Source organism: Rhea americana, unplaced genomic scaffold, assembly GCF_003343005.1.
Source record: "Rhea americana isolate MKP2758 unplaced genomic scaffold, rheAme1 scaffold_128, whole genome shotgun sequence".
Classification (NCBI taxonomy): Eukaryota; Metazoa; Chordata; class Aves; order Rheiformes; family Rheidae; genus Rhea; species Rhea americana.
Genome location: NW_028185350.1, coordinates 17,236 through 30,497, shown reverse-complemented (window position 1 = coordinate 30,497; position 13,262 = coordinate 17,236). Strand labels below are relative to the sequence as shown.

General features: G+C 42.5%; 1 protein-coding gene across 1 annotated transcript in view; it reads left to right on the top strand.

Moving 5' to 3' along the window:
- Positions 1-446: 446 nt before the first annotated feature.
- Positions 447-13,262, top strand: part of EWSR1 (EWS RNA binding protein 1) — a gene marked incomplete at its 5' end in the record, with an annotated part of 22,860 nt that continues 10,044 nt past the window's right edge. The window contains 6 exons of the mRNA XM_085326099.1: positions 447-582; positions 2,959-2,995; positions 3,247-3,298; positions 5,670-5,793; positions 11,488-11,674; positions 13,034-13,201. Of these exons, the coding sequence (XP_085182225.1) occupies positions 447-582; positions 2,959-2,995; positions 3,247-3,298; positions 5,670-5,793; positions 11,488-11,674; positions 13,034-13,201 (704 nt within the window). The remainder of the gene's footprint in view (positions 583-2,958; positions 2,996-3,246; positions 3,299-5,669; positions 5,794-11,487; positions 11,675-13,033; positions 13,202-13,262) is intronic.

The following is a 13,262-nucleotide window of genomic DNA, read 5'->3' as shown; positions in this document are numbered from 1 at the left end:
GTCGGGCCCCGGGCCGGGCCGTGTCCCCGGAGGAGGCTCCTCGCTGGTGCCCGCGAGGTGACTCATCAGAACGCGCCCCCCGCGCCGCCCCGAGCCCCTTGCTTCTCCTCCCGCCTGGCTTTTCGTAACTTTATTAAATAATGATAATAATAATGTTTATGACACCGCGTTACCGAGCTTCCGCCTCCGGAGCAGCGCGGTGACACGCTGCGGCTCCGGCCCTTCCAAAAAATCCCCTCCCTTCGTTACGGAGCCTTCCTCCGCGCGTGCGGCTTCTCCGCGGGCCGCTCGAGCCCGTGCTGCGGTGCAGCTGGSGTTCCTTGGAGGGAAACCGGTGAAGCGTTGCGGACGGAAACGTACTTCTACGGGAGGGCCGCAAATGGATGTAAATGGGTCAAGATTCGGAGTTATCAACTGGGCTGGCGTTGCGTTTAGTGTGGGCTTAAAGCCCAGTGCAGAAGACTGGACCCTTCCCACGAGGGAAAGTGTCATATACCAAGGAGTGTAAAGGAAAATGGCTAATATCACCTTGGAGAGTTAAAAAAAAATTACTAAAGAAACATGTGCCGTGGCATTGTCAAAGTGAGGTTTAAAAATATAGCTGTCTTTCTGTTTAATAAATGGAAATGTTCTTTCGTGGGAGCTACTATTTTAGGGCTGCACTATTGTGCTCTTGAGCCTCGTGAAACAGAAGTATGAAGATTAATTTCCCTTTGGAAATAAGGGCTTGGAAAGGTTTTAACTGAATTAACCATATTATTTTTTTTGAGTGCTTTGTGCTAATCTATATTCTGGCAAAGGAAAAGAGGAATTACTGAAGACAAATTGCAAATTAAACTTACTTACCTGGACTTAAATCTAGCAAAGGGAGGAATGGAGCATCTTGATATCCCTGTGTGAAGGCTGTAAAAGGGGGTACGAGCGTGCAGAGCAAGATTTAGTTGAAGACTGGGTGCAGAGCTCAAGACAGGAGCCCTGTCTCCTCCTTGGGGCAGTGGTAGGTTGCCCATGGTCAATGGGCAGGAGGCAAAGGCTGGAGAGATGGGTGCCCAGCAGCCATCCCCGCTGGACGGGATGATGCTGGCAATATAGGTGTGAACAGCCTGAAGAGTGGTGGCAGCCCAAAGGGGAGCTGCAAACGGGAATTAAATGAGAGCTAGGGAGGTTTTGACGGCTGGAGGGCAGAGAGGAGGTGAGGCTTGGAAAAGAGGGGGAAGGGGGTGAGGGAGGTTTTACAGCACAGTGCAGCGCGGAAAAGGGTGGAGGAGCAGCGCTGAGACAGAGGAGGAGGCAGCGAGAGGTGGAAGAAGCTCAACTGGATGAGGGGGAATTGGTGTGGATGGTATTTAACGCTCAGCATTTCGCAGAGCTGGTAGTCACATGTAGACTGAAAAAAGAGGCAAGRCCCTGAATTTAGCAAGCAGGAATTTAAAATGTTCAACCTGACAGCATATAAGGAAGGCAGGAATAGTACTGAAATAGTCTGACAATTTACGTGGCACGTCTCAGGATGTTAGAAGCCTTTGAGTAGCAGCTGAGCATCTTTTTATTGTGTTTTGACCAATTAGATCTGTCAAAAAACTACTGCCAAAATTACGGCATCTCTTTTCTTAGTAAGTTTCCATCAGCACATACCCCAGGGCCTGAGCTGCAGCCTCAAAAGAGAGAAGTGAAAAGGAGGAAAAGCTCTATGTTCATGTAGAGGGATTAGGGGRTTAGGAAGAAGAGTGGAAAGTGTTATTATGGATGAGTCCATGGCCTCAAGAAACAGGAACCTTTGGTGTATGATACATAGAAAACAAGATTTTCAAAATATTTTCTGGTGATCTGTCAACTTCAGTTGCAAACAGCTGGAGTGATAATGGGATTAAGGCAGGCTCTTTATAATCTGGAGGTAACTGGTGTCTGTGGAGTCTTTTGCCAGATTTCTCAAATTCATGAACATCAGGTTTTTACTGAAGATTCGTTTACCTTGAGTACTATRACAGTAGAAACACCTAAACCTTTTTCTGCTTGGCTCTATGCAAGAAAAGTTATAATAGCATTTTGTTTCTGCTTGCTTCCAGCTTGGTCAAATGCAGTGGCCCAAGCAGCAAATATGGGCAGAGTTTGAACTCTTTCCTGATCTGCGTACTCTGCTGGTGGGACTCTTCTGATTCTGGAAGAGTTTGAATTTATCTGGGAAGGTTTAGTCTAAGCGACAAACTCRTCACTACCATTTGCTCTAAACTTTGGGGAGGAAACTGGAAATGCTTCACGATTTGAGTGAGAGCGTACATTTAGGAGTTGTAATCATTTCAAATATAGCCTTGTAATTGCCGTGCAGCTGCGTTTTCCATCTCTTGCAGCAAACCAGTTAAGTGTAGACTTTTCTTGCTTGCATTTTTTGAATTTCAGTTTTCCTCTGCATCAGGCTATTGCCATAGATCAGGGCTTTGGGAAGGGAATTATTGCCAGCTGCCTGTCTTGAACTTTGATATGAGGAGAGTGTTAGAACTTTCCAGCAATTTGTTTTTGCCCTTGAAAGTTAAACAGAAAGACTGAAGTATTGTAGTTTCTATGGATCCAAAGAGCTTGCAACCTGGCCTTTTGAAACTGGGTTTGTAAGTGTCAGCCCCAGTGTTTCTTTTGTTCCAAAACAAAACACCCTACTGCCAGTCTAGTTGGGTGTTATCCAAGGTGGCAGTTAAATTAAAGTAGGGTCATTTGAGATCAAAGTTGCTGCTGCAAACAGCCATAACAATGCAGGGAAGAGACGTTTTGTTTCCTTCGAAAAGCCTGCAAAAGTGCATTTACCTTCGGTCTTTTGAAACTGTGATTTCAGTTCTTTCTCCTTTCAGGATGCCCGGGGARATTCCAGCTGCCATGCTCTTACAGTGTTAATTTTGTTAACCATCTTTGCTGTGCTCTTACACTGTTAATTTTGTTAACTGTCTTTTCAATTTCTTTTTCTTGTAGATTATAGTACCTATAGCCAGGCTGCAGCCCAGCAGGGGTAAGTAGCGTTATAGTCTTATCCTCTGTGTTCTAAAAAGGTATAACATAAGTATGTAATAATTGTGGTTTAGTCTTAACTCAAATATATGTGCAAGCCCTATGGTTTTCCTTTAAATTTTAGATTCTGTATTACCTTGGAATTTCAGCAGAAATCATTTGGATACTTGAAAACTGTCTTGTGTGATACATGCCTTGCAGAAGTCAGGAATATGGGACTGCATTATAAATGTCTTTAAATTCATTTTACAGCTACAGCGCATATGCACCTCAGCCAGCTCAAGGATATGCACAGACCACCCAGGTAAAACATGGAACAGTTTTATAATTCCTACTGAATCACATGTCTGCCGGTAAACTACATAGGGCTCTGTCAGCCTTGAAAAACATTGAACTTCAATGTCACAATCGGTCATTAAGAAGTTGTCTTGTAGCTTGCTGTACCATCTGAACTGCTTTCTTAAAGTGAAAATAACCTAAAAATCAAGGAGTTTCAACAGTCCCCTTCTTTCTTAATATTTCCTAGCCTAAGATTGTTGTTGCTGAGAGAATTATAAAAAAAACTCATGCTTGGTGTACATTTGTCATCAACATGTTGGTGGGCATTTTACTTGGCAGTGTAGGAGGGAAATGTTAAAAAAATAAAAAACAGGTGCCGTTTGTGAAATTGCAGCAGTTGGAGGGGAAAATAGATTTTTCATTAAGGTATTATTGCTAAAACTATTAATGTTTTCAGTTGACTAGACTGCAAAATGACAATGATGTTTAAGAAATTGATTAAATGATGCTTTTTTAATCCTTAGGGTCCAAGTTGTTAAAAACATGTTTGTATACACATGCCAAGTGTACTTTTCAAAGGTAGACTATTCTCCTTAAAAAGTAGCATTGGTTAATTTTCCTCAGCATCACTGGATAGCTTCTTTTTTTTTGGGGGGGGGGGGGGGGGAAGAACCTGCCTCCCAAGAGTGTGTCTACACTGTGAAAACAAAAATGACTCCATTGAAGTGTTGCAGTGTTACTGAGCAGCTTCAGATTGGTTAATTCTAGTAGTGGTAGTAGCTTAGCTGTAGCGCTGTCGAGCTGAGAGCATGGGCTAACTTAACCATGCCTGGTGAGACCACCTATGCCCCGCTACRTGCTGCTGGTACCTGAGCTAGCTCATCTAAGGCAGATAAGGTTGTGTGAATACACGAGCTTTTGTTCGTGCTGCAGTGTGAGACTGGCCTTTGGAAAAAATATCACTATTACAGGAGGAGCCGAAGGTTCAGTCTTGGCATTTGGATTGTCTGAAATGGTGTCCTCAACAACTTCTATGTTGAATGAATATATCGAGACAGAAAAATTCCAAGAACTACTTTTGAATGTAGAGGTTACACAGAAAAGTAAGTTAAAACAGTCTGGCAAACAGAGAAAGACAGATCTTGTCAACATCCTTTCAGGGTGATACTAACACAACTCAAACTCAGCGGTAGGCAAATAGCCATGGGAGGTTTGCAGCATTTCCTGCTCTTGATGTAGTGAACTTTGACAGATGAGTTAAAGATCGAGTCTGGTCAAAGCTTTTTTACTCTTAGTTAAGACCTGCGGCTTGAGTTTAGCGAGACTGGCTGAGATATCAACTTAGATCCCCCAAAGCATTTAAGTCCTCAGCTCTCACTGAAATCAGTAAATAGCTTTAAGAATCTAGACATTAAGGTTTGTCTTTGTGCTGCTTTTTGAGCTGTAACTAGAGTTTTATCCTAAACCAAACTGTTGACCRCACAGATCTGTTTGAAGCTGGCTGGTGCCTGAAGTTTGAGCCAGCCGGCCTATGGCAYGGGGCTGAGGGTAGTTAGCTCTTAAGCTGGTAAAACTGCAGCACCAGCAGCTCAGAACTAATTCCATCACCCTGGGCTGCTGCTCAGATTGCTGTGACTGAGGAGTTGCTTTGCKGTGCTGTCTTTGGGAGCAAGCGAGAGGAGGTGCAGAAGCAGTTCTTTAGTGATTGTCTATACTTGAAAGTGAACTTCAGGTAAGGTGTGAATTGAGAGCTGCTTTCTAGCTGAGTGCTTCCCTACAAAGGCACTGGAATAGAAGTAGCCCTAACTGGAACAGTTTTGGGAATGGGAAACCCTAGGATGCTTGTGCTAATCCTAGCCTCAGGTACCTATATAATCTCCTATTTTTAAGACTGTTGAAAAGTGGGCATAAAGAATATTCTTAATTGAAAGCTTCAGTAGGTTCCTCCTAGCTAATGCTGAAGGATTTTTGTGTTGAAGTGGCTGAATTTATTTTAGTTAGTGCGGTTCTGCCCTCTTAGCAGTCCCATTGGCAGTATTTCAGGTTACTTGGGGAAGTATCTGATGTTCCTGTGTGTGCCTAGGTAATTAAGAGCTGGATGTTTTCATGTTTTGCTTTGCATAGAGCAGAGGTGTTTTGTRCAAATTTAGGAAGATATCCTTCCAGTCATGGCACTGAAGAACTGCATTCGTAACTTCATTACAGATCTAAATTGAAATTTGCAGTAGCACTTAAACTTTCACGGTAGCCTTGGCTTGACTCAGATTGCTTTTCGATACATCTGGTAACACRGATCCCCCAGTCTGTGTGCATCACAAGAACAGCGTGTACATGTCCGTGCAATACGTATAAGTCACTTCTGTTCATGAGTTAAATTCATACTGTCTTTGGAGCAGACTTACGGGCAACAGAGTTACGGAACTTACGGACAACCCACTGACGTCAGCTACACGCAACCTCAAACGACTGCAACGTATGGGCAGACTGCGTATGCAACTTCTTACGGGCAGCCTCCAACCGGTAAGATCCACTACGCCTGCAAGACTTTCTTTATATTTGGAAAAGAGTTGMGCTAAAGGCTTTAGCTTATCTGTATTGGGGAACTCTGGCCTAAACTGTACTGAATTACKCGGGGCTGCTTTCATGTGGAAAGGATTTACTCCCTTCAGAGCCTTCCTTGAGGGAAGGGCAGTTTAAGATGATGTTAAGATACGGGTGGGCTGAGTGCCAGGAGTAAACAAACATACCCATTTAATTTTTCAGGGAACCTTTTGGGTGCTGGTTTATGCTGTGGAACTAAGCATGACTACAGAATGTACTTTACTTAAAAAGAGTAAAGCAAACACATGCTGCACAGCAGTGCTCCTTGGAAACGTGTACTCTGGCTGCTTTTGAACCTGTGCAGAAAACCTTTTTTCCCGAACACTGCAGTTGCCTGAAAATCAAATCAGTGAAAGTGACTGTATGCCTGTTCTGATAGTGTACCCTCTACTTTTTGTCTTGTGCTTCCCACAGTAGAAGGGACCAGTACAGGTTTGACTATCCTGCTCACTCTTGCATGGAAAATGCTGTCTCATCCTGTCTAAACTTGTGATGTTAACCCTTTAGGTGTCACTTCTTTTTAGCACTAAAAATATGCAACATCACAATGCACACACACACACACCCCTCAAGCATAGTAAGAATTTACTAGGATGTAATGCTGTTTGCAAGTTCCACATCTCTAAAATAAGCATCTTTGAAAAGTTCCCCTGAGTGGCGTACTTCATGGATAAAGCTTCTCAAGTAATAATGGCAGCCATACCAAGAGGTTTCAGGTGAATATAAGCCCATTGTCGTATCATTTCCTAAAGGGTAAACAGCCTGGTTAGACATGTCCAGATGTTCTGACCACCACCTTTGCATGTTCCATGTTATGTCTTCGGGTTTCCAGTGCAGATGCATACCTCACATGTTCATAAGTGCTCTGTAAACTATTCCGACGTATGCTCTTTGAACTGGAGTTCTGTGAAAATGTCTTAATGTTGAAAAGAAACTGTGGAGACATGCTCATATTTATTTGGACTTGACTGTTCAGGAGTCATTGAAAAAGAATGCAAGTTTTCCTCCAAGCAATGCTCTGAGTACCATTTTTTGCAAATCCATTCTTTAATATGAAAGGCATAAATGTCTACTACAACAGGAGCTTTCTTAAATATTTCCCAAAGAATGCAAATACTAGCACAGGCAGGTGATRTGCCTATGGGGTATCTGGCCACAGAAACCATAGGAGAAGGCCAAGGCCATAGAGGAAACCAAGAAGGATGTAGAGGGAAAAAAATATCCTATACTGTATGCAGTTATACAGCACTCTAGTATTAAACACCTTTATGGATGAGGAAAGTTTCTGCCTGGCAGTTACCTCATGTCCAGCAGAATGAAAACCAAGTAGCCTTCAGCAAGTGTCACTGCAGGCTATCTATGGGTTTCTTTTCTTTCCCTTTGACAGTATATAGACAAAAACCAGTAGGAGAACAGAGCTGTAGACTTGCAAGATTTCTTTCTTAGAAATGCCTGAGTCCCTTAGTCCTTACTATTGACTGYAGTCCTGCARGKGTCCCAGGAGTTACACTGGTTATGTTTTTCCTTGCCCCTCTGGTTTAAGGGTATGCTTGCTGGAGGGATAATAAATCAGGCATCTTGCCTGTACAGCTTCATTTTTGGGCAAAAAGCTTCACTTACTTCATCAAAAAAAAGCATTTAGTGGTCAAATGGAAGATCATATCAGGCCTACAAATACTATTTGCCTCAATCCATGTAGCATTTGTTTGTGGCAGGATGGTTTATGTTATCCTCAAGACAGAGAGCCAGATTGTATTTATCCTTCTGGTACCTGCCTCTCCCTGAAGAGTCAGAGTTGTGCAAATGAAATGGGTAGTGCTGAAAGCCAATCTTTCTATCGCTCTGGCTCTTCCTAATACTTACTTTGCTTTTCATTCTAAACAAAGCCCATGGTGTTGCCTGGGACATACATCTCAATGCCCCAAAAGACTTGCAATTTTTACCTTGAAGTTCAATTTATTTTTCCTAGGGATTGATTTTTTTTTGTAGCATGGGAATGTCTGGAATTATTTAAAAGCAGAATTCCTTTTTGTCTTAACAGTCTATTTTTTGCAAGATGCTGTTGTTGTCAGGGAAGTCCAAATCCTGAGCAGACACACCCTCCTGGACTCTGCAAGAATGGCAGAGCCGGTACCTCTCCATCACCTCATTGCCTCAGATTAGGGCCGTTTTAACCTGCCTGGGGACCTCTTTGAGTCTGAAGCAATCTGCCACCTCTGACTTGGGCTGACTTTCCTCTCGGGCTGCCTGAGGTGAGAGTTAATGCAGAGGTTATGCTTCTTCCCTCCCATGGCTGTAGGAAGAGGTGTCTTGGAGTCATCTTGTCGCTTTGATGTGGAGGAGAGGGGTTTTGGGGTTGTGAGTCTCTAGGCTTGTCTGCAAGTCCTCAGACGGAAAGTGGATTAGAGGATTAATCAGCACCATCGAATCTGTGGTCATGGTTTGCTCTTTAATCACCGCAGCGTCTAAGCATGAATTACGAGAGTAAATAAGAGTTACATCTGCTATAATTACTGGATTTCTAAAAATGTCATTTGGGGGCAAGTATGTAATTTCAAATATCCAAGTATGAATCCACTTTAAATAGCTAAGTGGGAATTACTCTGTATGAATCACCAACCCCCATTTCTCTTTTTATCTGTGAAATTTATGATTTATATATACATATATATATATATATATATATATATATATATATATATATATATATATATTTAATATGTTCAGAATTTGAAATTAACACAGCGATAGGTGTATTGGCTACTGCAATAATCTGTTATATGAAAATACTGCAATGGGGAGGGGGGTAGCCTCTGCCACTCCTTCCCTGGATTCTCACTGGTAGAAAATCTGCATGCAAAACAGGTGTCAGCTTTCTTTGGGTGTGTAGACCCCACGGGTGGCTTTGAATACTGCTTGCATCAGAGAGAATCCTCAAAAAACTGCTGCTGGCTGATATGAAGCCTGCGTATTTCAGAATAAATCTCTTTGAATCCAGTATTATTTGTAGTTGATGTTCTCTGGGACCAAATCCTGCAAGCTTCCCTTCTGCGTGAAGGATTCATAGACTTCCATAAGGATTTTGCTTGCAGGYTGGGATACTTTGAGAGGAAACTGAGCCATGTAACTGGACTTCTTAAAGCAGGTTATCGAAGTTCTTCTGTTACTTTTTTCTTATAGTATGTGTTCTGCAGCCTGTCTGTGTTTCTTACTGAATGGTAGGGAGAGGACAGAGAAGGGATGTAAAGTTAATGTCCCCATCAGAACTATAGGTCTTGAGGATTTTCTGTGCATCTAAATGAGTTGTTGGAATGAGAATTCAGGCCAGTGGGATTTAAAATCACTGCCCTTTCTGTTGGTACAGAAACTTTCTGTTAGGCATCTTTTCACGAGCAAAATGCTCGAACTAGAGCTGCAGCATTAAAATTCACGATAATCTTTTTTTTTTCCCCTTTATTCTAGTGACTGTGCAGAGCTAGGTCTTAGGAAACCTGCTCACTCGTTAGATTGGAGGGGTAATGTTGCCACTAACTGTCCCAGAGGGATCAAACTTGGGAAGACCTCCCTGTGCCTCTTACCTGTGACAAGATTCACCCGGGGTGACACCGGGACTCCAGGGGTTTGATTTCCATGACACTTACTTTAGCAGTAACCTTATTGCAAACTGTAGGCATTTTTAGTAAGTCTTCAGGCTTCAACGACTTGAAMTAAGGATTCCCTTAACTTTTGATGTTGGTTACTCTTGGTGGAAATGCCATGGATGGCTCACATTAAGCAGTGGGGCTGTTTAAATTTGTCTGAGGCTCTAAATCATGTTTGTTTTYTCCTGTTCAGCATCATTTCATTTACCCTTTTCAGTAACACTTGGAATAGGACTTTGCTTTTTAGAGATCCTCTCAGCAAAAACGAATGATTGAGTGATTTTGAGAACTGATTTGCTGGTGGTTCATGCAGTTATTTCCTGGTGGGAGACAAGTTTTCTCTCTCGCTTTAATGTTTCCAGACTGGCAGAACTGTGATGGGGAAGTTAGCCTATGGGCACTCACTGGGAGAGTGGTACTGTAATCCATTTGGTAGGCTAAGTGTAGAAGAAACAAGGCTTGTGGGAGCATGCAGTATCTTTCAGCTGATGTAGTTGCAAAAAAAATGGACAAACTTCTGTCCACTTGGAGCTCCTTCACCAGAAACCTGAGAAAACTTGAGAATAATGGTCAAGACAGAAAACTGAAGCTTGTTTTTCATTAATTTCTGTGCTCTGTAAACTTCCTCTTCTCGCTTCTCTTCCTCTTTACTTGCTAGCTCAAACAGTTTAGAAGGGACCTGATTTTGTAGCAGGTTACCTGCAAAGCACAGCAAGCGAGGAAGGTGCTTTGTGAGGGCCKGGCTGAAGAAGGGGAAGGAGCTGCAGATTCATCAGCTGTGTTCTGCTGAAGCACTTTCTCTTTGGGAATTGAAATAAAAAGCTACAGCATGATTTGTTTAAAATGCTATATAATTAGAAGGAAGAGTACATCACTAGTGTCTTATGTTTAATAAAAATAACAAGCAAAGGAGAAACTGTTATCTTAATTGATGCAATTTAGGACACATCCACGAGATGGAGACCAGTTGGCTGCTCTTTGGCAATCAAAGTTTTATAATTTTAGTAAGTCAGCTTCTACTGACAGTATTTTTGATTGGTAAAGCTTTTCGTGCAGTCTTTTGTTTCATGAGTTGAAAACCTGCTTGCATGTTTCTTAATCAGAGGAAGGGGAAAAAAACCCAAGTTAATACCCGATTTTCATCTTTGTGTCAAGCCAAATGGTTGGTTAAATTATTGCATGGTGGCTGCTGGAAAGACTAATCTAAATGGAGGTCATTTGGGATCTCAGATATTCTTGGACGGTTGTTCAGAAATAAATTTATATGAACTTCCAGCTTCTTACCTAAAGCAAACTGAAATTCTAAGTAAAACAGAGATATATAAAACATATGGAGCTACTGTGTATTTCTCTTTTGAACTCCCTTAAGTTAGAGCAAAAGCAAAGTGGATTTCTTTTCTTTCTAGAATTACTGATTCAAAACAGTACTTTATAAGTGGCTCCAGAAGACCTCTTAAGTCAGGCTTGCGCCATTTTGTGCTTTCATTTTTCAAAAACGCTGAAAATTTGAACTTTTGAACTTTTTTTTTTTTTTTTTGCATTTATTGTACTTTAAATCTAACAGGAGCTTTGTCTTGTCTTCTGACTTTCAGAAGACTCTGCATGCCTTGGCTTGTCCTATATGCACTTGATTACATTAGCTTTGAGTTTCAGTAGCTATAAACAGTCAGTTGTAGATGTGGATTGAAAGGTAGCTTTCCATAAGGGCCTGGAATGTGATTTTTGGCTCCTCTGGGCTAGGCTGGTGACAACAGAACTGGGGGTAAAGGCTGAGGTACCTCTTCGCAGGGGTTATTTGGGTAAGGCAGGAGGGGTGGCATGGGTTAGCATGTCATTTTGAGGTTATCTGTAGTATTCTTGAAATGGTAAAATTGTACTGTTTCTGAGGTCTCAATGAACCATGAAGTAGAATAATCTGAAATGCTGGATGGAAGCTGGCAAACTGATCTGATGTGGCTGTTGTTTGTTCTAGGTTATACTACCCCGACTGCCCCCCCAGCATATAGTCAGCCCGTGCAGGGGTATGGCACAGCCGCCTACGATACTAACACCGCTACGGTTACCACCACTCAGGCTTCTTACGCAGCACCGTCCGCTTACGGCACCCAGCCTGCCTACCCAACCTATGGGCAGCAGCCCGCCACATCCGCACCTGCAAGGTAACGTCTGTTTTCTGTCTTTCTCCTAAGGCTGTTTTTGCTCTGCTGTTGAAGAGAGCCCTTTGGGTGAGCCCAAGGCCACCACCGGGTGAACCGGGGTCCACGGTTTTGCACATGTTTTTGCACATGCCTTTTCTCTGCCTGTTGTGTTTGACCTTTGCTCTTGCTGTATCTGATCCCACCACGGTTTCGAGGCCCTGGGAAGCTGTGTAGGTAGCTCCTGCTCAGGTGTAATGAGTCAGCGTTGTTATTGTCAGGTGGGAAGAGCAACCAACCAGCAAAAATGGGCGCTTGACTTGTGATGTAAAACAGCAGGTTGACCAGTGTCTCATCTGATCTCTGAGTCATGGGGTTACCTAGGATAATGTTACGTACTGTGATTTGAATAGGTGCGTGTGCTGAAGACAATTTGCTTTTTAAATTGCTTGTGTCCGGACACTGCTAGTAGCATATTTGGCGTAATTGTTTGCTCARTACAGGAAATTTTTAGAAGAAATAATAGAAGCTTATTTATCAGCAAGTTAAAGCTGCTGTATTCATTTACCTGATATTTACAGTAGCTGCTTTAGTTAGGAAAGATAGAGCTTAACACAGCTCTGTCCCTGTCTTTCAGATAACACTTGAAATATTAGTTCTGGTGTCATTTAAAATGAATAATTTTCCAGCTTGTACAACGAAAGTAGTTCAGTTGTTTTTACTTGGCTCTGAGAAACACCATGAGATTATGAACAGAAAGGGACAAATATGAAAGAAAGGGATGTGTGAATTCTAGGCAAGAATTCTCTTCATTTTCAGACCCTGAGAGTTCGTATTGAACATTGCTTTCCATTCACCAGATAATGTATATGGGGCAATATCGCATTGCCCTGGATTCTAAGCCAAACAATGATGTCTTTAGTTGACAAAGTTTCTGGCTGCTTTTGAGGTAATGTTTTACGAGCATTGTGCAAAACTAGCTAGAGTGGAGTGGCAGCGTTGCTGATTGGCTTTCCATTTCACATCCTTGATTCGTTCTGGAGCCAAAGTCTAAATCCCCTGCCTTAGGTTTCACAATGCAACTGGTAAACAGAAGCTTTAGTTCTCTTTAAGTGCTCAGTTAATGATATTGCCCAGGCCTTTCCTGGTGGCAGGAGAGTGTATAAATTACCAGTCAGCAGATGACAAAATGTTAGTATTTAACTGACTTATATTAGCTGCTATCAGAATGACTGACACTGATTTGATGCCAATTTGTAACACTTCCGCAAGAAATCGGTAGCACCTTTCTGTAGTTTGTGGGAGAGGATCTGAGTGCCTTAGCTTTTGCCACAGAAGGGAGTTTGTACTGGTGTTTCCTCATTGTTCAATATTGTTTTTCAGACCCCAGGATGGCAGCAAACCAGCAGAGACTAGCCAGCCACAATCAAGTACGACAGGCTATAGCCAGCCCAGCCTAGGGTATGGGCAGAGTAACTACAGTTACCCGCAGGTGCCTGCCAGTTACCCTATGCAGCCAGTCACTGCGCCTCCATCCTATCCTCCTACCAGGTAATTGTTTCAGAAAGCTACACCTGGTGCAGCTGATACTTGAACTTTTGGCTTAGCTTGG